At 34.6% G+C, this 26,728-nt stretch overlaps 1 protein-coding gene across 5 annotated transcripts in view; it reads left to right on the top strand.

Moving 5' to 3' along the window:
- The window catches only part of LOC149804898 (tyrosyl-DNA phosphodiesterase 1-like), a 66,419-nt gene extending 49,868 nt beyond the window's left edge, over window positions 1-16,551 (top strand). Inside the window, exons 13-17 of one of the 5 annotated variants that reach the window (XR_016416957.1) lie at window positions 3,834-3,936; window positions 6,744-6,855; window positions 11,231-11,340; window positions 11,901-11,997; window positions 14,100-16,551. Coding sequence is in view for 3 of the 5 variants with exons in the window: in XM_089945671.1 (XP_089801797.1) it covers window positions 3,834-3,936; window positions 6,744-6,855; window positions 11,231-11,310 (295 nt within the window). In the remaining 2 variants the exon portion in view is untranslated. Of the gene's footprint in view, window positions 1-3,833; window positions 3,937-5,129; window positions 5,185-6,743; window positions 6,856-11,230 lie in introns of those variants that run through there. The other 4 variants (XR_016416956.1, XM_089945671.1, XM_089945660.1 and 1 more) reach the window with 4 other exon arrangements.
- Window positions 16,552-26,728: the final 10,177 nt, after the last annotated feature.

Below are 26,728 nucleotides of genomic sequence, written 5' to 3'. Positions count from 1 at the left end.
ACAGTCTCAGCTACCATCTCAGTTATCAGAATTACAGAAAGTGTCCACCATGGATGTGGGAAGTTGTGGGTTTGATCCCTGGCCGAGTCATACCAAAGACTTATAAAAATGGTACTAACATCTGCCTTGCTTGGCACTCAACATTAAGAGGTTAGTGTTAGGACTGGTCGGCCTGGTGTCAGGATAATGTGACTGGGTGGGACATAATGCTACATGTCTGTGGCATGATGCCCATGTGCTAGACATCACTATGAACTGTCACACTGCAGACATCGTAGCGATATGACTGAAAATTTGTTAAAGCTACGTTAAAAATCCTAATCACACACACACACACACACACACACACACCATTATGAGCCAGTCAGCTGAGAGCCATTATGGACTGATGTGAGTCCATTACCACCACACTACTGTTAAACAGCTCCAGCATTAATCATTATACCTCACCAGCTCAGCACAGCTATGGTGATGATCCAGTCGCAGATGCCATTTGCCATTCTCTGTCCATTTATGGTTCACGTTAGGAACAGCAGATGCTTTCAGCTCCATCACATGGCTTACCTATCTGGACCATTTTTGATGATACGCTTAGAGATCATATAGAAATTATCATACCCCAATACGGCAGGACACCTAGTCTGGTTTGCCACATGTCTGCATCACAGGAGGCATATAATACTTTGAATGAATTTCGATTTGTGGGGTACCAGTTTTTCTGATTTTTGGGAAAAGGTAGACCACAAATTTGATAATTAAAGAATGACCCCCCCCACCAAGTTATATGCCATAGCAAGGCATCACTCATTTGTTTAATTGTTTTAATAACAATGGTATTTATAGGACATGTCTAATGAGAAAAATATCATGATGCATTTTTAAAAGATGAAGGCCAATGAAAATTTATTGGATGCAATTTGATTTGCATTCAGAATTGAGTGAATTTGAAAGATTTGCACAAATGTAATGACTCTGTCAGATGCAATAATAAGAAATGAAAAATTCATATGGTTTATATCCTTTACTTCACAAACACATATATCTATGTGTAATAATGAATACTCTATAAAACATATGTAGTGTAATGAAATTTGCAAAGATCTGAGAAATGTTAAAGGATTCAAGTTCAAGAAATAAATGCCAATCACAGTGTGTGCCATTTTTAAGTACACATATTGAAAAGATTAATGTGAAAGCAGATGCCATTTCTGACTCAAACTGTTGTGTCATGTAATATAAATCTTTTCACTACATTTTGTATTCTGTTAATAACAAAAACTTTTCACTACTCTAGCGAGCAAACAGAATACATGAGCACACTGTTATTACTCATTACACTTCAAACATATAACTAAGTACTGAATAAACAATCAGTAAATCAGTCCCATTTTATTTGCATCCATCTGAAGTGGTACTTTATTGTGTGTGGGGACTATCCACATTACATGAATTGATTTATGGGTAGATGTTTTAGGTTAGGATTGTCTTTAGCTGATAGTTTATCGCCACTGTCCTCCAGTTCATTTAACTGTGCAGTCAGGGCTGAATACCACACATTGGCTTTGTTTTAGCCCACAGTGATCAAGAACTTTATGTTTTGTATGTGGTATTTAAAAATACTGATAAACTTAAATGCAGTCTTAATACAGCAATGGTGGGGGCCCCGAGTGGCCGAGTGGTCTAAAGCACTCTCCGTTACGGATCACTGCCATCTCACCTCTGTCTTCGTGGGTTCGAGTCTAGGATTCGGCCAATGTGGGTATGTGAGAAAGCTTGCCAGTAGCTTCTCGTGGGTCGGTGGTTCTTCCTGAGGTTTTCCCAGGTTCTTCCTCCACCATTAATACTGGCCGCCATATATAGCCTATCTTGTGCTGAAAAATGGCGTTAAACTCCACAACAACAACAACAAATACAGCAATGGTATTAAGTTTGTTTGCTTCTACATGGCAGCAAAAGGATCTTGTCTCTTCAATGAATAACTTGCCTAATAAATCCAGTTAATGCAGTAGGGATTAAGCCTGTTTGCTCAGAAATGCTTAGAAGTGAAAGACGGTATTATCACTTGCAGAGTTTGTGCATCATTTGTCATTGTTTTATCATTTTTTGGGGGAGATGAATCCATGAAACAGGTACCTACAATTATGCATTTTTAACTAATTCATGAAGTTTAATGTGATTCACATTAAGTGAAATTAAAAGTTAAGTTAAATGGAATGCAAACAACATGAATTCTAAATGCATTCCAGATGTAAATGAAGTGTAAATGAAATTCAATTCAAATGCAAATGAAGTGTAAATGAAATGCAGATGAAATGAATTCTGAATTCATTTCAAATGCAAATGCAAATGAAGTGTAAATGGAATGCAAACAACATGTATATTTAGTAAAATTAGTTGTTTCAGAGTATGTAGTTTGAACAATGGATTTACAACCTTTATGCTTGATCTTGAGAAGTCCTTAACAAGACCTTGTAGATTTTTGTTGTAAGTTTTTATGAATCATAAAGAAATATCTGTATATATCTTGAAATTGTGTTGGTGCCATAAGGCAAAATATACACTAGATGTAAGCTAGATGTTTAGTATTATGATCCCAGAATTTTGTGTACCCACCATAAGGAGGTGCATGTCATATTATCTCTATCTATTCATCAGTCCAATGTCATTTTTGCACAATAACTAAAATTCTCCATCATCTACAATAAATTATCAAACTTGTGGATGACTTGTATTTTTGGGAAGAAGGCTGTTCATTTGGTGATTCAGAAAGTCAAGTTCACTGTGACTGTAAGAACAAAAATGGTTCCTGCACAATAATATTAGTTCTATATCACAGACCACTGCATGGGTTTGAGTCTCAGATTTGGTCAATGTGGGTATGTGAGAAAGCTTGCCAGTAGCTTCTTGTGGGTCGATAGTTCTTTCCGGTGTTTTCCCGGGTTCTTCCTCCACCAGTAATACTGGCCGCCATGTATATCCTATCATGTGCTGAAAAATGGCGTTAAACCCAACAACAACAGCAACATATTACAGACCTGGACCAAACTTGGTGTATGTTTTGCATGTGGGGGTTAAGGAAGATGTCTATTGATTTGGGGGCCAAGAAATCAAAGGTCAAGGTCACTGAGACAGAAAAGAAATTGTTTCCAAACAATTACATCAGTTTTACATTATGGACCTGGGTCAGACTTTGGGGTTTGCGCAGACTAGGGTTTAGAAAATAAAACTATTCGTTACATGGTCCACTGGTCAAAGACCATGGCGACATTGGCTGAAAATAGAATGATTTCTACACAATAATGATGTGTTGCACTTCAGTTAAGCATATTGATGTTGGGGTCAAAAGGTCAAGGTCAAGATTAGTGTGACTGAAAGAAGAAAAATGGTTTATGCACAAAAATTCTACTTCATAACTATGTACCTTATCATAGTTTTGGATGACTGCTAAGAAAGATGCTTATTAAATTCAAGGTCAAAAAGGCAAAGATTAAGGTTTTTCAGCACATGACGTATGGTGGCCAGATATCTAGTGAACGAAGAACCTGACAAAAACCATACACCCATGGGAAGGCATTGACAAACTTTCTCATATTTATGGTGGATGAGCCCGAGTCTCAAAACCATGTGGACAGAGGTGAGATGTCAGTAATCTAAAGGTGAACACCTTAGACCACTCATCCTCCGGGGAGGGGGGGCTGTATACTTTTGGCAGTATATAACTAATATTGTGTTGATGTACCTTTAATCCCCATGCATATGAAGAGCATGTTCAATAGTATTGTGTGAAAATTCATTATGTCAATTGCTTATTTTTATCATATTTTGATTTTTAGTGCCAATCTGTCCAAAGCAGCCTGGGGAGCTTTGGAGAAGAAGGGAACACAACTCATGATAAGATCTTATGAAATTGGAGTGCTCTTCCTTCCAAAGTTCTTTGTAAGGTTTTTAATATTCATAAGTAATGTGTTATCATTGATATTTGCTGCATAAATGCGTGTTATATTTTTGATGTTTATTAAATGTCACTTCCTTACATTACATTGGTTAAAGACATGACTCTCACATAAAAGTGTAATATTAATTGCATCCAGTTATATATTCAAATGAAAACTGTGTGCTATTCTTTCTTTTTTTTGTGATAAAAGTCAGCATTTGTTCGGTTTTTTTCATGGTTATAAACTTTTATATTTGTGATCATTTCTGATGAAATTTGTGAAACTTACAGAATGATTCTAATCTTTTGTTCACATACATTTGCAAAAGATAAAAATGATTAACTGTAAAACGCAATGTTTAAGGGTCACTTACATAAGATAAAGATGGGAAGCTATATACCAATTAAAAGGAGAAGAAACAAGTGTTCAAATAAAATGTGGTATACTTGACACAAAAAAATGTGATAAAGTTAGGTATTTTCAAATCATTAGGCATATACATTAAGTGGTTACTTCCCCTGAAAATCAGTTCCCTTCTCAAACTTTTGATGGAAAGAAATTACATAATATTTCAAGAGCTCACTTATTGCTCCACTCTATTGCTATTATGTACTTTGAAAGCAGGATGGGTATAAGGTGAAGCTGTGTGCAGTTGCAGCAAGCAAATTGGAGAGAATATTGGCATGACTCTATCTACTTTCATGAACTGCGACTGAAATCTTTTTATATGTATTACGTAAACAATGCACTACCTAAAGCAGATTGCTATTCAAAGTGGCTTTTCCCATGTGATTGAGAAAATGAGCTTGATCTAGTCCAAAGTACATTAACTTTATTTGTTACGAAAGTAAGGAAAATGAATTTTGCCAGAGCATACAATACTGAATTCTAAAACATATAATAAATGAATATGAAAAATATAGAGAAACTGATCAACATTATCAGCTAGATTTTTTTGGCCAAATTATGTTTAATGTCCAGGAAGTGAAAAAGACCAAGTGGTGCTCCCAGTCTTTTCAAAAGGTGTGCATTTGAAGTAAGGCCAAACTGAATACTTTAAAATTACAACCATCAATCATACACCAAAACAAAGACATTTAAAAGTTATTTAACAATACCTAAAATATGCAAGATCTTTTTAAAATAACCAGGATAAGCATGTGGAAAATGTGAGCAATTGTTTTTCTTTCAAAGTCAATCCTTGTGCAAAGTTTGAAACAGTAGAGCAGAACATTCAGGGTGGTCAAGGTAAGAGGAAGTTTAATGTTGAACATAAGACTGTATGGGGTTTTTTGTTGTTGTTTTTTAAACATAAATGACTATTATGATAATTATCATAAAATGATTGATGACTATATCATAACAAAGTAATATGTAATAATTTTTAAAATAATTATAATAACAGTTATAATGATATTAATATAATGATTATGTTAATGATAACTATTATTATTAATATTATTATCATGAATATAAATTTTATTATAAACAGGAACAAATAGAAATCAATATAATGATGATTAATGAAGGTACCATGACCATGTAGACACAAATAATAATAATAATAATAATAATAATAATAATCATCATCATCCAAATAATGTTGATTTGATATAATGACTGTTATTTCCTATTAAAGTAAAATATAGAAATATATTTATTTATATAAGTAATCAAATAATTATTTTTATTAATAACACCTAGTAAATAATTTTAAAACTTTTAGTTAATAATAATGCTACATTAATTAATGAGTGAAGAATTAAGTGAATTTATTCAGATTTTCCTGAGCTGAAATTGTTTTAAGCATTGGTCATATAGTATTGTTTGATTCATCAGTTAACCTCCCCTTCTGAATATTAACTTAAATCTTTATAGGAATGATTTAATGTTTTCAAAATTAGATTAGTAGCTTTAATGATTATATACAAGGCATTGTCAAAGCTGACATAGGTTATGAATCTTTGTAAGCATTTATCTGGGTAAAAACTGATTTATTCATTTAATATATTTTTACTGGAAATGAATTGTAGTTAACAATAGAGGAAGAAAATCAATAACCGAATGATAAAGGAAAGTAAGTCCTCACTGGGACCATTGAATCTTGAATCAGATTTGTCTCTCTTTATTGTTCTTGCAGTTGATGTATATTCTGAACAATATAACCTGCCAGTAAAAAACACTCACTGTTATTTATGTATTCCTAGACATTCAGGAATCTGAATTCATTAGAGGGACAAAAGATAGTTTGCATTGTTCTGAGTGTTGGTTTCTGAAAGTCATAATCTTAATGGTATGGGCAACAGATAAGGAGATAATTTTCAGTTAGTGATATTCAGATTAAATATCATTACTTTGTAACCACTGAAAGATTATTTGTACCGTAAATGACTCTGTTTTAGCATCATTAAAATGTAGTGAATTTCAGCATGTTAAATTACTTAAAACGTTAGGAAATTAGCAAAGTACATTTTTAAAAATGTTATGCTAATGGTTTTGTGATAACAAAAGTGATATGCACTTGCCTGCACCTTTGTAATTTGGATAATTTAAATTCATCAAGCTGTATTGAATAAATAAAGAAAAACTCCTATAAATCAACCCCCACCCCTGTAACTTGGTTTTTGTTACAGTCTGGCCCCATATTTTGGTCCCAAGTAGACTATTTTACTACTTAATCTGACCTCTGCTATTGGACTCTTCTTTAAGTGGACAAAATTGCTGGTTTTAATAGCACATAGTTAAAGGAAGTTTGACACTTTGGAATTTCTCATCCATACTTTACATATACAGATCATTTTATTTCAGGGAGACAAGGAACTATTTGATGTAAGCAGTAATTTGGAGATGCTGAAATCATCTACCGATGTGTTCCCTCTACCATTTGATCTGCCACTAACTGACTATATCAAAGGCAAAGGTAAGTTGAGTGGATGCAATTTGAGTCATTAAAAATTTTCTTAAGTAGAAAGACATACTTTTTTAGACACTTAACCAATACATTCACATGAAACTTTGATAATATTGAAATCTGACTGATATATTATACTCAAGAAATAGAGAATAAGATCAGTATTAGAATAAATTGCATCAGTTGCAAAAAGAATAAATTTTATTATTAGAAAATGTATTTTGACTTAATCATGGTTATCTTGACTTGATAATGGATGTCAGAGGAGGAAAGGGAAGGATGTACTGTGATGGCCATTTTTGGTCAGGGTATTAGGTTGTTTTTTTCAACATGCATAAAAATATATAAATTGGACATAAGTTTAAAGAAGGAAGTTTTAACTTTCACAAATGTATTTTTGGAATAGATCTATTGACCATCCTCAAAGTATGACAGCTTCAGGAAAATGTGCATCTTGGTCAAATGTATCGGTATAACATTCCACAATTTCATTCCCAGGTGATTGAGAACCAAAGCAACAACAATGACTTGCCATTGCAAGTCATTGGACCTGTTACTACATACTCCCAAGCCAATACACCCACTCACCTCCAGACAGTGACCCAGTGGTCATAAATGCAAAATTATATGCTTACATGCCATGATTGTATTTATGAAGTTTTGTAAGAAAATGTTTGTACATCTGACCTTTGTTCCCTTCCGCATCCCTTATCCAAGTCAAGGATGGCACTGCTCTTGCAGATTGTTACCACATGGGCAACATCACTACCACAGATTGCTACCACATGGGCAACATCACTACCACAGATTACCACAGATTGTTACCACATGGGTGACATGGCTAGTACAGATTGTTACCAAATGGGTGACATGGCTAGTACACATCACTACCAAATGGGCTAAATACCTACCACAGATTGTTACCACTTGGTGAACATAACTACCAGTGGTTTAGGCGGATATGTTGTAATTGACAGATAGATGGAAAAACATAAATGCAGAGGGTATCACAATTGCCCAAATGTCTAAAATATCTGTATCTCCAACATGCTAAGAGAGCGTTTTGGCTGTTACTTGAAGCATTGGCCAAAGAAAATATTAAAAAATAAAAATGTTTGGGACAATGCTTCAGTTGAGACCAAAACAGGATGTTTGATCTGTTACAGACATTATGTACAACATATTGGAATATGACCTTGGTTCTAAATTGAAGAACCTACTATAAAAAGTACTGAATTTTCTAATTTTGTACTCCCAAACCCCCTGACACAGTCGTGTTTTGAGAAAACACAATTTTCAGTAATCTTCATAAAAAAACTTTCAGTCTGCACCCATTACATTTAATATGTATAAAACGGTTATTTGTAATGATTGGAACTGATATAAAACTATCCCTTGGGCAGTTTAAATAGCGGCAGTTAAAGGAAAAGAGTTCAGGTATAAAATCAAAGTTTCACATTAACTGGCAGGCAATAGCTAGTGAGATGTGTTGAAAGTTACAGTGGGTGAACCCATTGTGCTAATTTGCATATGGAGGATTAGGAAATGGAACAACCCATTATGGGTAAATCAAAGAGATGATAGATGCTTGTACAAGAACAAAAGTTACTACATATTATTGCCTTGAATGAGAATGTTTAAGCCACTCTAGTTTTGACAGATTTGTGAACAGTGACAACCTTTCTTTGAAGTCGCATATTAGTGCAAATATAGAATGCAAAGCATGATCGTTTCAGTTACTGGAATAGTGTTCAAGTATAATTCATTTTTATTAAATTTATATTTGAACTGTAGCTATAGTAACATTGTGTGACAACATTAAAAGATGTGGAAATTTTGGGCATGTGGAAACTTTTCAAACACCAAGCAGGGAGACTAGCAATGGGAGGGTTTCAGGGGCATTTTTTAAGCACCGGTTTCAATAAAGATTGACTGTTTTTCAAGGTTCAATAAGGGTGAAATTCTGAAAGGATGCTAGAGGTGCCAACTGAACTTTTTTTTGTGGACACATGGTAGTCAGTCAAGGAATTGTATGGATGTAGGCCAAAACATGTTTAAAGGTGAAATTGGGGGAAGTAAATATCGCCACCACCCCAATGAGTGAGCACCCATTTCTCCTTTTGACACGCCTTATTTTCCCCCAGGACAAGCCCCTCTTTTCATATTCTGGTCAGCTGTGGCTAAACTGAATAAATAGCTAAAGGTTAGACTTAAGTACACAATCAACAAAGTCATTGTAACTAATTTGACAGTTAATCCATGTCATTGCATTTATCTTGTGAAAAGGACTGCACCTCAGATATACTTCAGAGAAACCATGTTCAACAGTGTGTGTATATAAGCACCAGCAATTTATTGCCAAATAAACGATGCCCTATTTTGTTTGTAACTTATGATGCCTAGGACTTCATTTGAACAGTTCAATCTGCAGTCACAAGTTACCGTACATGTGGCAACTGTTTTTCCCATGTTTTATATCCACCTTATTTCCTTAGGTTTAAGTCTTAAGGCATGTAACACTGTTTGCTGAATAAAATATTTATCAGAATTAGTTCTTTGGGGACACATATACTGTGTAGTATATTTTGTTTTATTCCAAGTTTTAATTTAATCATGGTAATTAAAGTTTAAATATACGGTAGAGGAATGCCATGCGTTTGGGATTCTATAACAATTTAGTTGATATGTATTTTTTATTTCAGTCTTTTCTATTATGTAATTTCACATTTTAATTTCTTTTGTGAAGAATTGTTGTTGATGCTGTGAAGAAAAAAGAAACAAAACATTAAACAAGGGTTCCATAGAATCTGTGCTCAAAGAATTTTCTTTTAGGCTCAGACCCTGGGCTGGTGACTTAAATAAATTCACAAGCCCTGACTGAAATTCCACAAGCATGGACAGTTCATACCTGTCAACTCAAGCCATGAGAAACACCTCCTGATTTGGGGCGTATTTCCACACCAGCCTCCCGATCTCATAATATCACCTGATTTTCCACAGAGAACTCCTAGTTATTACATTATGTCTGTCAATTTCCATTTCTTGGAAAAGAAAACCCATAAAAAGAAATACTGTATGCAATGCACAGATGCCATATTCTGTTTTATCAGTTGTGAATACTGTTGTGACTAAATAATAATTATCACACTACAAATTCTTTCTTCTTCAGTAAATAGAATTTTAAGAATAAACATTCAGGTAACTTTCTGATTTTGTAATACTTACAAAAAAATAATTAAAAAATAATAAAATTGTCACCAGTTAGTTTCAATCCCATGGATGATCACTGTGAATGCTGTGTAATTTTCTCTGCAAACAAAATCGTATCTCCAATTCCTCTAAAGAAACTGGGCCAGTATTGTTTGAGTAGATATGTATAGCATCTATTAAAGCAGAAGAATAGGAATTTTCAATATTCATGACTGGTACCTCATTATAAATTCCCACAGTGTAGAGGTTGCACTACACTCACTTAGTCAGCTGTTATTACATTTTATAGCCAGTTAGCTGTTATTACATTTTATGGCCAGTCAGCTGTTATTACATTTATAGCTTGTTTGCTGTTACTGCATTACATTTTATAGCACTACATTCATCTTAGCCAGTCAGCTGTTATTACATTTAATAGCCAGTCAGCTGTCTATCTGTTTTATAGCCATTTAGCTGTCATTACATTTCATAGCCAGTTAGCTGTTATCACATTTTACTGACAGTCAGCTGCTATTACATTTTAATGTAGTTCTAAGAAAATCACCAGCATATTTTATTTTGAGATTTGCTAAGCAGTGAAAAATGTTACTTGCAATGAATAGAAAGTAGCAGTATTGCCTAAACAGACAGTACAGTGTTTACTTGAGCTCAGCCTCTTGGCTTATATGTAGGATAACAATGTTCTGGAAAGGACAGCTTCACTAACAATTCTTGTCATTTCATTGAAATGCAAGGTAACTTATTCTAATTTTATTAATATATTAGTCCAGGTTAGTGCCTAATACAAGTAAGAAAATCATGTAGCATCAGACCTTGTAACTAATACACTGGATTTCATTACAAACATAGAATAATGAAGTTAATGTGCAAGGAAATCAATTATTGTAGTGGCTAGGGATCCCATTGCATTATGTAATATATTATAGATAATACACTGCTGTAAAAGGCTATCACACACTGCTGTAAAAGGCTATCTCACACTGCTGTAAAAGGCTATCACACACTGCTGTAAAAGGCTATCACACACTGCTGTAACAAGTTAGCACACACTGCTGTAAAAGGCTAGCAGACACTATAACACACTGCACTTTAAAGGTGCTCTTGAGAAACATGATAGTGATGGATTGCTGTAGTTTCTGAACTCTTAAGTTTGTATATATTTTTGTTGTTGTAGATAGGCCTTGGATGTGGGACGTTCCTTACATGGATCTACCAGACACCAATGGCAATATATGGTGCCCTGGAGCTAGATGACACAGCCATTAGTAGCTTGTGTCAGGGATGGTGTGTATAGTTGTTAATGTGAGAGATATGCAGTCATCATTCAGCTGTGATGGTGAACAGTACAATCATGATGTTGAAATTAAGTGGAGGAATATTGCCAGTAGAGGGCACAATTTGCATAAGATAATCTCCAGTAGATGGCATTGTTTGCATAATTCTCCAGTAGATGGCATTTATTTGCATAAGGCATTCTCAGTTATATCTCATAATTTTATTGATCTGACAAAAAGCATTTCCATTCAAGCAATGTGTAAGCCAAGTTTTTATATAAACTGGTTCGATTTTGGATGACATGTAACTCAATATCAATCCTATTCAGGATGTGCAATGAAAACAGTAGATTAACTGAATTCAAATTACAACAGTTTTTATATATATCTTGCAACAATTTATATTTTTTGGTGCAACGTTCTTTATATTTTTTTCATTTAACTATTGTCTTATCATTTCCATAAAACTTAAATGGTATGAATATTCTTGAATTTAGAAGAACACTAGATTTAACGTTGAATTGTCTGGGTGATGTATATTTTAATGTATTTTGATGTATCTAATTGTAGGTATGCGAGGCTTGTCATCTATTCACAGTGAAGCTCCACAGTATAACATGTTCCCTCATAACATGATCATGGTTGCGGATTCCATTAATTTAGCTTTGTCAGTATCTGCCAGTGCTGTTTATTTATTTTTTTGATTTAGTTCTTGGCTCATGAGAATGACTTATTATGTAATGTCAGATCATCAAGTACCTGTTTTTTGCTGGTTATTTGTACAGCATTGTTATATACTGTCAATTGAATTATTTTCATTGGCATTAATTTTCACGGTATTGCATAAGTGGCGTTTCTGTCGGTATTTAAATTCATGATTTGGGAAAGGATCATTTTGTTTAAAAAAGATGATGATTATTTGTTGGATATCTAAATTTGTAGCAATCCAAAATACAATTTTTACCCAACAAAAAATATTGATTTCATAGTTACTCAGGTTAAGGTGTCCTCACTTGATTTTTATTCACTACTGTTTTATGGCTTAGCCAAAATATTGTTTATTGAGGGAACACTGTATATTCTTAAAGAATGTTACTTTGTCTTCTCCACAACTACAGAACTTAGCAAGATAAAATGTGTGTGTATGTTCTCTTGGATTTGTTCTGTGAGTTATATATCCAGATATTTCTAAACCATTTCATATTCTATTCTGCAAAGAAAGGCAAGTTACAGGGATGGGGCTAGATTTACTTGAGTTTATCGAATTTATTCATTACAGATTGAAAAATTTGTATTATCTGAAATACAAGGCACAACATTGTTAATAATTTTGTTTCTAAAGATAAATTTCTAAAATGTTTGCTAATTAACGTGCTAAAATTCACTAGAATTAAATGATGCTAAAATTGTGTCATTTATTTATAATCTTAAATGACTTGCATCTGTTCGGCATACATGTAGCTTAGACCAGACTTCATGTTTTAACTTTTCTGCTCATTGCCACCTTTTACATTCTTGTATATTGAGATCACACTTGCTTGACAAACTCATGGCCAATTTATGACCAGAAGCAAGTATTGTATTGTCCTCAGCTTCCTTCATATAGTGTCCATTAGAATATGTTGGTCATTGTTGATTCAAATTTTGCTAATTTGTCTCATGTCTGGAAATCTTTTAACCATATATCTCTAATCAAATAATCATTTACTAGCAAGGTACCATATATTTTGGGACACAGTATTTGTTCGGACACCATAAATTAATTTTCAAAGTAATTTTTTGTGCACTGTATGTTCTGGGACACATTTTTTTCAAGTTGTAAGTTGTGGAATACCTTTTAAATCATTCAAAAATTGCATGTTACAAAATGCACTCAGGCTTAAATTTTATTAAAAATATTAAGCTATGTATTTGATATAAACTCTTTAATCTACTGCACCATCATCTCATCAACCCAACCCTTCTCCTGCACATGACACATTCCATCCTTTTGGTGCATGAATATTTTTTTAACTTCTTCATGCCCTGAAAAATTATCATTGGGGCAACACATCTCCTAAAGTGGAAACTACAAGGTTATTTTTATCTGCACTAATCATGCAAATTCCCACACTTTCAAGCCCCCTTCTTATCAACAGCCCATCCATGAATGAGATCAAGGTACACTAGAGTTTCATCCATGTTAATGATCATATTGTCTGCAAAATCATCTTCTCTTTTGGCCATCTTGAATTCATCAACACAAATTTATTTCATTTCTCAAGTCTTGGGACATAGGACTTATGTGGAAAAAAGTTTCACCATAACCAGAGATGCTTCCAGAGCATGCAATTGCATGATTTGTGCAGGCATTTTATGAAAATGCGCACTTTGAAACTGGTAATGCATGAGATCTCCCGCAAATTAGTTGAAAGTCACGCATATAAAAATGTATTATGTCCGGCAATATACAAAATGTTATTTCTTTTTTTATAGATTTACAAACAAGAATCTAAAAATAAATTCAAAAAGTAAATATATTTTTTGTCACCTTACCTCTTCCATTCCAAAGTTTTCAGAGATACTTTAATACAAAAGAATATTTAGAAACTCCAAGACAGGAGGTATGTTTTGTGATGTTTGCAAACCTTCTGGATAAAGTAACCATTTTACGTCAGAAATTGGCTGTTTTAATTTTAGGACATAAACTCTTACATGACATCCTGAAAAAATAACTTACTTGAAGACAGTATTTCAAGAGGTAGTCAGAGACTTGTTTCACTATTTCAGTAAATCTTCTTCAAGGACTCTGGAAATAAAGAACATTCAAGATGCTTTCAATTCTCCCCAGTACTCATTGAAAGAAGTTTATGAAATTTGGTGGAAAACGTTTTACAGTGCTTTAGAAGCTGGTTTTCCAATCTTGGCAATCACTAGTCTCTTTCTTTGAGAAACACAAAAGTGATAGTAAGAAATGTAAGGGACTATTTCTACAGCTCACCAGCTACAAATTTGTCATGGTACTGTATCTTCTCATGAGTTTGATTCCATCACTTGCCACCTTAATACGGTTTTTTAGAAGACACAACTTGACATTGTAGTTGTTCAACCAGCACTTGATGGATTTATTGCAACTGCAGGGCTAAATGTGGAAAAAATATTTATCAGCAAGAATTGCAGAACAAACTAAAGTCTGAGAAGGACATGTTTGGAAATGGAATCATCACCTATGGAAATGCAATCATCACCTAGCAAGGTATTAAATTAGGTACAGAGCAAAATGATACTAGTTCTGTGAAATCGGAATTTGAAACAGTTAGTAAAGATTTCATTGAATGCCTTAAACATGAAATAAAGCGGAGATTTCCTCCAGAAAATATATTTGTTGCAACAAGTTTCCACGTACTTGGCCTTAGAGGACTCTCATTTGAGAGCAAAGATGAACTGGCGGACTATGACATTGAATCACTTAAGACCCTAATAAAGCATTATGGAGAGGATAAGAAAGCTGGAACAGTAGTCAGCAAAACACTGATCAAAGAAAGTGAGACTTTGGGAGAGCTCTTGTTGGTGAAAAATCTTATTTTGGAACAGAGATATTCAAGAGACAATACCTTTGAGCTGTAGAAAATAGTAAAAATAATAACCACATAGAACAATTTCTCAGCTTGTTGAAACTGGCTAAGTTAGCTATGCATATGCCCCATCAGACAACAGTCTGTGGACAGAAAACTTGGAACATAGTATCTTTGTGAAGCTAACATTTTCCTTGGATCAAGATACTGAAGGGAGAATGCAGAAATATTGAAAACTTTTATTTTTATCCTTCGTAGCTTAAACACAAAACAATAGCAGTACTTTGATCACTTGGAGAATTTTTATTATGTGCTTTTTAAAATGTTTTGTCTGCACGTGCTCATAGGCTCGTATCAACTCATTTCATGAAAGATATCTTTATGCTGGTAAAGGGAAAATGTGGTATGCATAAATCTACATGTAAAGGACACTTTCCTGTATATGTAAAATTTGCCTTGTATTTAAACTGGTCTCAGCATGTAGATTTCACTATATTCCGTAGGTACTCCAGACTCTTCATATTGTAAATTCACATCTTTTCATGCAAAAGAAGTTGTGTTTTTTCAGTACTTAATACTGTGATTTAGAATAAGGGCTGCTATTGTCATTACAGATTGAAAAAAGGTAAAAGATTAAGCTCATGACGACTGAATGAAGGAAAACTTTCCTTCAGTAACATGGCTTATACCAGATACTTGGCAAAACATTTTAAGTGGCTCTCCTATGAGATGCGAAAAACACCTACTGATTTGGGGGTTAAAAGATCAAAGATCAAATTGACTTTTCAGTGAAAAATGGTTTTTAGACATCTTAAGTTTTGTATCACTTATATTGCCCCAAACTTTGCAGACATGCATTTGAGACAAGAAAGACATCTATTTGTTTTGTGGTCGAGAGTTCAAAGGTCAAGATCACAGGGACAAAAAGAAGAAAAAATGATTTATGCAAAGCTTCTTAAGTTGTGTACCATGTGCTTTTACTTAACTTTTTTATATTGCTTGCATTGGAGACAAGGGATAAACCGTCAAAGGTCAGGGTCAGACTGACACCAAGAATACAAACATTTTCTTCAGAATAACACGAGTCCTATGCCAGAAATGATGAAAAACTTTGTGGATGGCATGCATTTGAGACAAGAAAGGCACTTGTTGATTTTTCGGGATCAATAGATCAAAGTTGAGAAACTAAGATTGATAGAAGAAAAATGGTGTTCGCAAAATAACAAGATTTTTTATAATACTTTGACCTGTGTAATAGCTCATTCTGTTTAGTACTGCAAGCCAGCATCATTCAGTGACAATTGCATAGCACATGAGTGATATAGGTACTTCATAATTTGGTGTCTGAGTATCAGAGTGAAAGAGACCTTTACATAGAAGAAGTATAAAAATACTGTTTACCACATGGTGGGTGTATAATATGCCATTTATGGTACTCTTGTTGGCTTGTAACTATCATGAAAATCAGTACCCTGTGAATAATAGTCAATTCACGGTAATATCTGAATTTCACATAAAAATGCATCAGTCCTGGTGCCATTCCAAGCATGCATTAGTAGGCATACGTTACTAGTTCATTTGCAAACGCTAATTAAATTATCATGATGATTTATTTATGTATTTGAATGAATTTATCATGACCATTATTAAAGGTTATGGGTTACAAATATTTGTGTTTTGTTAGTTTTGTTGCTTTATTAAAACTGGAATCTTCTTGTCATTATAATTTCATAGGCTTTCAGAAATAATTCCCATGAAATTTTGGGGCCATTCATTTCATTCTAAAAATGTGAGTGAATCTGTGTTTGTGTGTGTGTGTGTGTAGTTAGTAAATGACTACTGTAAATATTATCAGTTAAATACAGTTTGCATCCATTGTTGATAAATCATTTGAAAGTTTTGGTAATTCACTTAACATTCCCTGAATGGCCACATATAAAAGTTTAAGGAACCTACTTTTATTCCAGCCAAGTGGTGGAGTATATAATTTTACTGTGTCTCGCTGCCCATCCATCCATCTGTTACCTTTTAATTTACACAACTTTAGTTTTACACCTTCTGCCTTTACCGACCAATCCAATGGCCTAAGTGGTTAGAGTGTCTGCCTTGGATGCAGGAGGTCATGAGTTCACACCAAAGACTTCTACAAAATGGTACTAGCAGCTCCCTCGCTTTGTGCTCAGCATTAAGTGGTTAGTGTTAGGGCTGGTCGACCTGGTGTTAGAATAATGTGACTGGGTGGGACTTGATGCCTCAGTGCTAGACATCGCTATAAACTGCCACACTGCAGACATTATAGTGATATGAATCTTATTGTTAGCACAACATTAAAAATACAAAACAAACACACTCTACCTTTACTTAAAGTTTATGAATTGTACTTGGGAAGAGAATGAAGCCATTTGATTTTGTGGTCAAGAGGTTTCAAGTCTAGATTACTGTGACTGAAAATATTACAAATGGTATCTGCACAATAACATTTCTGAAAAGAGATTGTACATTTTCGTTATTTTACATGTTCCCCTACATCACCACCTGACCAGGTTGATGGGACATTACCTTAAAACTATTTTCTCTCCAGATTTTTTACTAAATATGTTCCTTTACTTAGACACAACACATACACACAGACAAGTACACTCACAAATATTGTACAAAAAGAACCACTCATTTACAAGCCACAAGGTGTTTTACGTTGCTTTTTGTTTTTCTCTTTTTTGACATATTTTGCCAGTCTTTTGTATTATAAAACACAGTTTTTATAATAGGTTAAAAAACATTGCACAACATGATCTCTATATATAAAATATTTTGCAAGCAAAATTAGAAAGCTGATCATCAAAGTTTGTATTTCCTATAAAGCCATCTTTATTTGGGTCATTATTCCAAAAGAGATTTTTAATTCGTTTAGATATTTCTTTCAGTTTGGTTTTTCCTAATTTTAATAACATTATACTTCCCAAATTTTCCAAATATTTGTTTCGAAACCAGATTTTGCCATAAACCTTCTTCTTTAAGTTTAAGGCGCCTAATCCAGGAAAGTTTTAAATAACATATAAATGAGTGCAAGTGAATTATATTTAATCCCCCTTCTTTAAAGAGAGCTTTTAAGACTCTAAGAGTACCTCTTTTTACCTCTAGGTTTTTGTCACCCGAAATAACCTTGTAAAATGTATTCAGTTAATTTTATGTAATGGGGTGAGGACTTGATATAGCTGCACAAAGATGAATAAATTTTGGCAGAATCAAGGTTTTTATGAAAGTAATTTTTCCAGTAAGGGACAAATTTCTTCTACGCCACCAGATGAAAAATTTCTTTACTTCAGCTTTGTCAAAAAATTAAGTTCAACCATATCCTCCCCAAATTCAATGAGCAATATAATCCCAGTAATCTAAAATTGGTGATTGACCAGCTAATATCAATGTTGGAACATATTTTTTAATTAGAAAATCATTTGATTTAAAAACATTACTGCGCAGACCTGATGCCAATGCAGTCATTTAAAATCTGCATGGTTGTCTTCATGGACAAAGGAGAACTGTCTACTAATAAAAAAGCATTGAAACATTAGCCTGAATATTATTCTACTACTACTACTACCACCATGCTATCATGTAGATGTTACTGCCAATACCATGACCATTACAACTACAGACAGTATGGTTACTGCCAATACCATGACCATTACAACTACAGACAGTATGGTTACTGCCAATACCATGACCATTACAACTACAGAAAGTATGGTTACTGCCAATACCATGACCATTACAACTACAGACAGTATGGTTACTGCCAATACCATGACCATTACAACTACAGACAGTATGGTTACTGCCAATACCATGACCATTACAACTACAGACAGTATGGTTACTGCCAATACCATGACCATTACAACTACAGACAGTATGGTTAGTTCATATCCAAAGGTGAAAAATGAAGAGGGACAATGATTATATTCATCGTTTGGCTTTTTTCCTTTTCATTTGCTTATTATTGTTTATTATTATTATTATTATTATTATCCAATCAATAGCTCAATATTAATAGTGAAGGAATTAAAATAGTGATAACAAGAGCCACGTACAATGTGCCACAATTTACAGTTTTGACTTTAGCTGCAATTATTTGTCTTTGCTTTGTTATCTGCTTTAATTTCATCTTCTTTGTGTTCAAAACATGTTTTTTTTATCATGCTGGCATTAAAATTGAAACTTTGCAGGGTACAGACATTGGTGTCAATTCATTGAAATATATCCTTTTTAATTTTGCAGGGTACAGACAGTGGTGTCCATTGATTGAAATATATCCTTTGTAATTTTGATCCAAACTGCTATACATTTATGCCCATATTTAATGTTGCCACATTTTTTCCAAGGATTCAGAATCACTGCTGGTTAAAACCACGTGTTAAAATGCACACAATGATCATATGGTAGAATATATTGCATTATTAATAAAATGGAAAATATAGAAAATAATGTAGCATTATAATAGAATAAAACCCTGACTCCCTGCATAGATTTATTTCTATATTTAGGTCCCCACTTCAAAATCTGAAGCCCTGTAGTAATAGCCTTCTCTGGAACTACATTAGCACAATTTGGAAAGTAGATTCATAATCAAGTGGTCACAAGTTCAATACCCAGGCCCTGGTTTAGCAAAAAACAAAATTTGTCCTTAGTTTGAATTTTACATTATTTTGCATAATATATTTTAAAGAGTATAATTTGTTTGAGATGGAGATAGCAGAAAGGATGTAAAATTGATTTTTAATTTGAAAATTAAACATGAGGAAACACTGGCCCCTCGTAGACAAGTGGTCTAAAGTGCTTGCCTTTATCAATCACTGCCATCTTACCTCTGTTTGCTTTGGTTCGAGTCTTTGGCTTGTCCAATGTGGGTACATTAGAAAGCTTGCCATTAGCTTCTCATGGGTCATTGGTTCCTACCAGGGTATTCCCAGGTTCTTCCTCCATCTGTTATACTAGCCTCCATCTTATGCTTGTAAATAGCCTTAAGCCCAAACAAGAGCAACAATTCTTGATAATAAAATGAAAAGAGTTGATGAATTATGCAGAAGTTCCTCAGTTATAAAGGAAGACTTGTCAGGGCAATTTAAGATACCATGATTTTTTATTTAAATCTCTGATACCTGTTGACTGTTCTCTGAAACAATTATCATCATCAGCCAAATAATAAGAAGATATTCAAAAATATAAATTAATGAAAGTTATTTTAAGTGTTTAGTAAAACAGGAGCCAGGTCAGCCCAAGACAGCTGCCAGTTTGTTATTGGGTTACACTAGGCTTCCATTCTATCGATATGATATAACCTTTAGTTTGCTGAAAGTGCCATTAAAAACCAACCAACCATCTCTCCCATGGTGTGTAACCACCAAAGCTCTGCAACCTTTATCTGGTCTGGTGATAATGTTCTGATAACTCCTTGAAAGAACTGGATTTTAAGATTTTCCACTTCATCATTAAGAAGAGTCATTCCCCCAAAATGCCCAACATCCCACACATGTTCCTCTATATATTAAGGCCTTTCAGAGCAAATTGTTGCAACTTTTGTCATATTGTAGCAAGCAAGCCCTTTTGTCATATTGGAGTGAGCGGTACCCTTTGTCATATTGTAGCAAGCAAGCCCTTTTGTCATATTGGAGTGAGCGGTACCCTTTGTCATATTGTAGCAAGCAAGCCCTTTTGTCATATTGGAGTGAACAGTACCCTTTGTCATATTGTAGCAAGCAAGCCCTTTTTTTCATATTGGAATGAGCAGTACCCTTTGTCATATTGTAGCAAGCAGGACCATTTGTGATACTCTAATGATATTGGTTTCAACATTGCCAAAATATTGTAATTAATACAAAAAATATTTAAATTCTGACATAAAGTGCATCACCTTATGTTTGATATGCTGTCAATAAATTTCTTCAAGTATTCCTTTTGGCTGCAAACCTTTTCTGCCCAAAATACTAGCAAAAAGAGAACTCTTGCTAAGTCTTCATCAGCATGAAAATACTAATTCAATTATGTAATAATGATATTAATAACAAATACAAATACCAAAATAATAATACTAATAATGATGATAATAATGATTAGTCATAGTAGTAAAAGTATTAATGTTATTGGCATTTTTGGTTTGCAACAGGCCTTTTTGTAATTAAATTATCTTAGGTTCTCCATACTTTAACATTGGGTCCATCCTGTATGGAGATTCATTATATGCAAAACTATTCATTGATATATGTATCTGATCTAGCTTGCCTTACTTACCTGGCCAAAGGCCTAGTGACCTTATGGTATGGCCATCTACCCATCATGCATCATCCATCATCCATCCATCAACACGTGTCTGTAGACATTTGAGACATATGATTTTTGTTGGGATACAATTTGCTGCATAGTTTGTTAGTGACCAAATATAAGATTTTTTTATTGTGTAATTAAACTTGGACAAAACTTGAATTTGTATGTTTGTTGGTATTCAGTGTAAGAATGTCGCCAGCAAACTATTAACTAAATAATATGCTGAGATTTTTTCAGCAAATCAGAAAACATCTCTTGACCAGGAGGACTGAATGGGGTGTCCAGTTGTTACAGTAGCTATACACATGAAAATAAGGATGGAGCTTAATATCTTCCACGACTTTACGACATTTTTCAATAAACAATGTTAAAAAGACTCCAAGTGTATTCCATGTTGTAAATCCAGTCATGTATGCAACAACCTTTAAAAATAAATCCATCCATTAGTTGGAATAGGGGATATTCATTTTAATTTTTTAAATATGTTAAATATGAAGCTATTATATAAATAATGTGTTCAGAATACTAGTAAATGTGCATGTTTTTTGTAGATGTTCAGTACATGAATGCATGTATCTAAGAGTGTGTGAATATATGCGTGTGTATGTATGTATAATTGAAAATAAAACTAGTACATGTATATGGGTAAAAGAGTTTGGAACAAACCCTGTAATAGCAAAACATAGAAACACACACACACATATATATGTGTGTGTATATATATATATATATATATATATATATATATATATATATATATATATATATATATATATATATATACATATATATAATGCTACTATAATCACAATTTGCTCAATACTTTTCTGTGGGTATTGGTGGCACAAGGAGGAATGAACATTAGTCTATAGGATTACATTGGCATGGCACTTGCAGGCACAAAGGTAAATCCTATGTTAAATCATAACATGACCATTTCTTTTGTGCCCCATAAATGTTTTAGTTGGAGAGGCACTATGGTTATTGGGTCCATAGATTTACATTAGCTTGGTACTTTGGAGCACAAGAAATCTAATGTTAATTGTTTTAGTGATAGTCCTTTTTCCATGTTGGAAAATCTAATGGAAATATAATATGGAGATGGCAATCGGGGGCACAACAGGAATGTTTAAGTCAAATCTTTTATCTACAGTAGGACATGTATCCTTACTGCAATCCAAAACATCACATATACTATCCAAACACACACACCTACAATTCAGCACCCACTTTTTAATTACTATCCGAAAACACAACCCTACACTGCAACAAAAAGGTTAGAAGCATTTATTCACATATTATCACACACAAGGGTAGGAAGTATTTATGGACAGACTACTATACCCTTAAATGTAAACATACTATTATACAAGGGTAGGAAGTGTTTATAGACACACTACTATACCCTCTCACAAATTACAAGCATGCTATCATACAGAAGAAAGATAGGATAAAAGGGTTTTAAATTTTAGCTGTCAGCAACATTGACAATCAGAAATGCATACACATAGTTTTTTGTGGAGACCATGAGCTCAAAACTAGGCTCATCAGCCTCCTCCTTTTTTTCTCCTCTTGTATCCAGGAGGTGCTGGGCTATATATAAGGCTGATAGCCTCTATCAGATTGCTGACTTTGCAATGGTTTTCCATTTTGCTTATCTCCATGTTCAGATATGATTGGCATGACTGATTTAATTTAATCTTGAATTATGGACGTATATCGGCCATGTGGCCATGCATGTCTTTACTATGCATTTCCGGGAATAACATTAACGTGTAGAGTCACCATGCAGCAGCAGAAATGTTTTTGAAATGCCATGGATATAATATTGATCAAATTTTGCCCCATTTTAACTAAAGCGAGCAGTCTCTAACAGACAAAACTGGAATTTAGCCACATACATTAATTATGACAATGATACTAGTTACGAATTTCAATATTTATCAACATTCAAATTTGACTTTTGTGTTCATAGTGAACATCGCATTTACAAAACTCAAAACCAGTCTAAGAGTAAAGGTTACTAATTTTAATTTAGTATCATGCACATTTTCTCCAAATTTTATGGTTTTATTTGGGATGGTGGCTCAAAATCAGATAAATTTGTGATTTAAAAGAACATACTAGAAAGGGTTTTCAAACGTTCAATCGAAAACCCCATTCACTCAGGCAAATTTGATCAGTCCTCTGCTGGAGAAGTCCATTGCTGAGTATCTTCATGGAATAAATCCTCGGGCAGGATGACTCATTTCCGGTGGTCATTTGTGCTGTAGCCCCATGAACATTAACTGTCATCTTGTGTTTGTAGGTGGCTGTAGGCCAGTTGATTGACGTATTACAGTTCAAATGAAAGCACCGCAGACTAGCCGACCTGGTTTATTTTCACCCCACCCACTCCTGCCTACCTCTTGCCTATCATTTTAGCCTAATTTCACAGTTTGCTGCTCACCAGGTCTGGCGCCTGCTGCATCTGGGTACTTCCCAATGGTTTCTCAAGTATCCTGGTCCTTTAATCTGCACTCTGTAACTGTATTAAAGGGCAGGTTAGGTTGGCTGTCTTATTTATCATTCTGTCCCATCTTTGAATCCAGGCCCCTTACTTTCTTTTAATAAAGTAGCAGGCTGGTCATTAGCTGCGCATGGCAGCCTGTACAACCCCATGGGTGGCCTCATACATTCTTCCTACCATAGCAGTCACGGCTAGAATGACTGGTCTCATACTGAATGAATAGCAGTATTTCCAGTTTGTTTCTTTTTGGTACTTGCGAAGTGTTTTTGAAGGCAAACTCAAATGGGCATGACCAAATTGACAACTTTTATTAAAGTCATGTTTAGCCCTTCGGCCTTGTACAACTTGTTATAAAATGTACACAAGGTGTACTATTTCAATTTTTTACCTTTATTGTAGTATGTCCGGGAGGCGAAGAACCTGGAAAGGTGCTCCATCATCCCTGGGGTCTCCACTCCATTGGATCAAGAGTGTGTGTATATATATATATATATATATATATATATATATATATATATATATATATACACACACACACACTCTTGATCCGATGGAGTGGAGACCCCAGGGATGATGGAGCACCCTTTCCAGGCTCTTGATTGGTGTGCTGAAAGATATAAAAGTTGTATTGTTGCTTGAATAATACCAAAGAGCTTTAAAGTATCACTGACCTATGGATGATGTAGTAGTTTAGTATTAATTGTTGGAATAAAGAGTGGCATTTGTTGGTATTATGAGTTTCCTTATTGTTTAGCAGCTATTACAGTTAATAGATTACTGAATCGTGCAGTGGGCCCTGATGGTCTGGGCTTAGGGCCAGCTCATTTTGGCTAAAGTGTGGGGCGTATCTATGAGTTTTCTCTTTGCAATATTTGCTGCCCTGTGCAGCTGGCACTCATAGTCAGGCCTTATGGCCTTCTCTTATGTTTTAACGGGGTGTTGAGTGGTTATGAGGTTTCAAAACCAATATTGTCACCTTGTGAGACCGACCCTGATGGTCTGGACTTAGGACCATCTTAAATTTCTTAATTTATGTGGGTGCAAAGTTATAGGTCACCTAACAGGATTCCAACTCATTATGTCAGTTATTTTAGTAGAGTTTCCCATGAAACATATTGTAGAGAGAGAAAAGAGTGGATGTTTTTAAAAGGTAGGAGTGTTCATGTAGTTGGATGATATGATAGATAAGTGAAGAGCTAAAACTGCATACTACAAGATTTATTTTTGGGGTGGGAGTGATATGTTGTTAATCTGTGTATCTCACTGTTCTGTTAGTGTATCTTATTTTGAAATTTAGTTATGTTTGTAGGTCGATATTAATTTTCACACCACGTTTTTATCTTTTCTTGGATTAAAGTCACTTGCGCCTATCAGGACATATGCGACTAGTTGATGCCCACACCATGGGCAATTTAATTTATCATATGGGAAGGTAAAAGAGCCCCACTCCAATACGTTTTAATGCACATCAGGTGTGCTACTTAATTATGTCAACTTTAAATGGGCAATTTAGTCTGTAACATTGCCCTCTGAGTAAGAGGGTTGGTTAATTGGATTTGACTGGTGTTATCTAGAAGATGACATCCCTTTATATTACAGACCAGTGGGAGTAGAAAGGTAGAATTTTAGCAGAGAACCAAGCAAGAATATTGGGAAAACATGATGCTATACAAGCCCCCATAGACAAGAAAAATAACAAATTTAATCAAAAAGAAATTAATAGTGGCAATTCCAATTCAATCTAAATTATGTCAAAAGAATTTAATGGCAGTGTTTAATTTGGATATATTTCATCATAATAATGAAAGGTGAAAAGAGCGCAATGTCTGCAACTGATTGCATCACCTTCATCCCCTGACCATGTATATATTGCTTCCTATTTCCTCGAGCCTTCCTATTCTCTATGCTTCACCCCATCCTGGACTTCCTAGGCCTTTATTCTGAAATCATCACTCCTTTTTTCGTACTAACGTCTTCGGACTGTCCTGTCTATCCCCAGAAAGTTGTTCCTTAATGTTGTTCTCTTTCAGAAAGTGTGCATCCTAGCTTTAAACCCTGTCTTTTCTTGCAAGACAGCCACCTGGTCCCCTTTTTTGTTTAACGAGGAAAGCACTATTCTTTTTCAGGTTTCCTCGCAGCCGAACTACGTCTCTTTCAGAAACCGCTCCGGTGGCCTAGTGGTTAGAGCGTCCGCCTCGGATGCGGAAGGTCGTGGGTTCGATCCCCGGTCGAGTCATACCAAAGACTTACAAAATTGGTACTAACAGCTGCCTCGCTTGGCGCTCAGCATTAAGAGGTTAGTGTTAGGACTGGTCGGCCTGGTGTCAGGATAATGTGACTGGGTGGGACATCACGCTACATGTCTGCAGCATGAGGCCCCAGTGCTAGACATCACTATAAACTGTCACACTGCAGACATCGTAGCGATATGACTGAAAAATTGTTAAAGCTACGTTAAAAATCCAAATCATACATATAATCTCTTTCAGGAAATTTAAGACTAAAGAAGTTCGACTAAGGTCGTCACTTTAAATTCACATTACTTCTAAAGTAGACGCCTCAATTTACTTTACCCAATCGTAAGCAGCGGTTCCTAAATTTTTCCCAAGATAATAATTTCTTTCGTCAGATCTTAGGTAGCTTGCGGGTGCATGTTTCCCAATGAAAATGATAATTTGACATGGGTTCCTATCAAGTGGTTATGGCTGGTAGCTAAAATGTTTACTTTCCCAGGACAGCGTTTCAATGCACTGGTCAAATCTCACTGGGTCATAAATGCTAGACTTTCAAGTTTTAACACTGATACGTGGGGGAGGGGGGAGAAAAGAAGAAAGGTCGAAGTGACTCTTCACAAAGACTTTTCTGGTTAAATGTGATAAAATTTTAATGCTCAATGCATTCAACTTTAAGGTTCCATGCAGTTCAAAATTCGACATTTTACATCGGCCCCCCTTTTAGAATAAAATCTGAGATTTTGCTCTCCGAATTTCGAAGTTTCATTTCAAGTCATTGTT

The sequence above is a fragment of the Sinohyriopsis cumingii genome, chromosome 2, assembly GCF_028554795.1.
Source record: "Sinohyriopsis cumingii isolate HCF-2022 chromosome 2, ASM2855479v2, whole genome shotgun sequence".
In the NCBI taxonomy this organism is placed as follows: domain Eukaryota; kingdom Metazoa; phylum Mollusca; class Bivalvia; order Unionida; family Unionidae; genus Sinohyriopsis; species Sinohyriopsis cumingii.
This window is presented reverse-complemented; position numbering and strand designations above follow the sequence as displayed.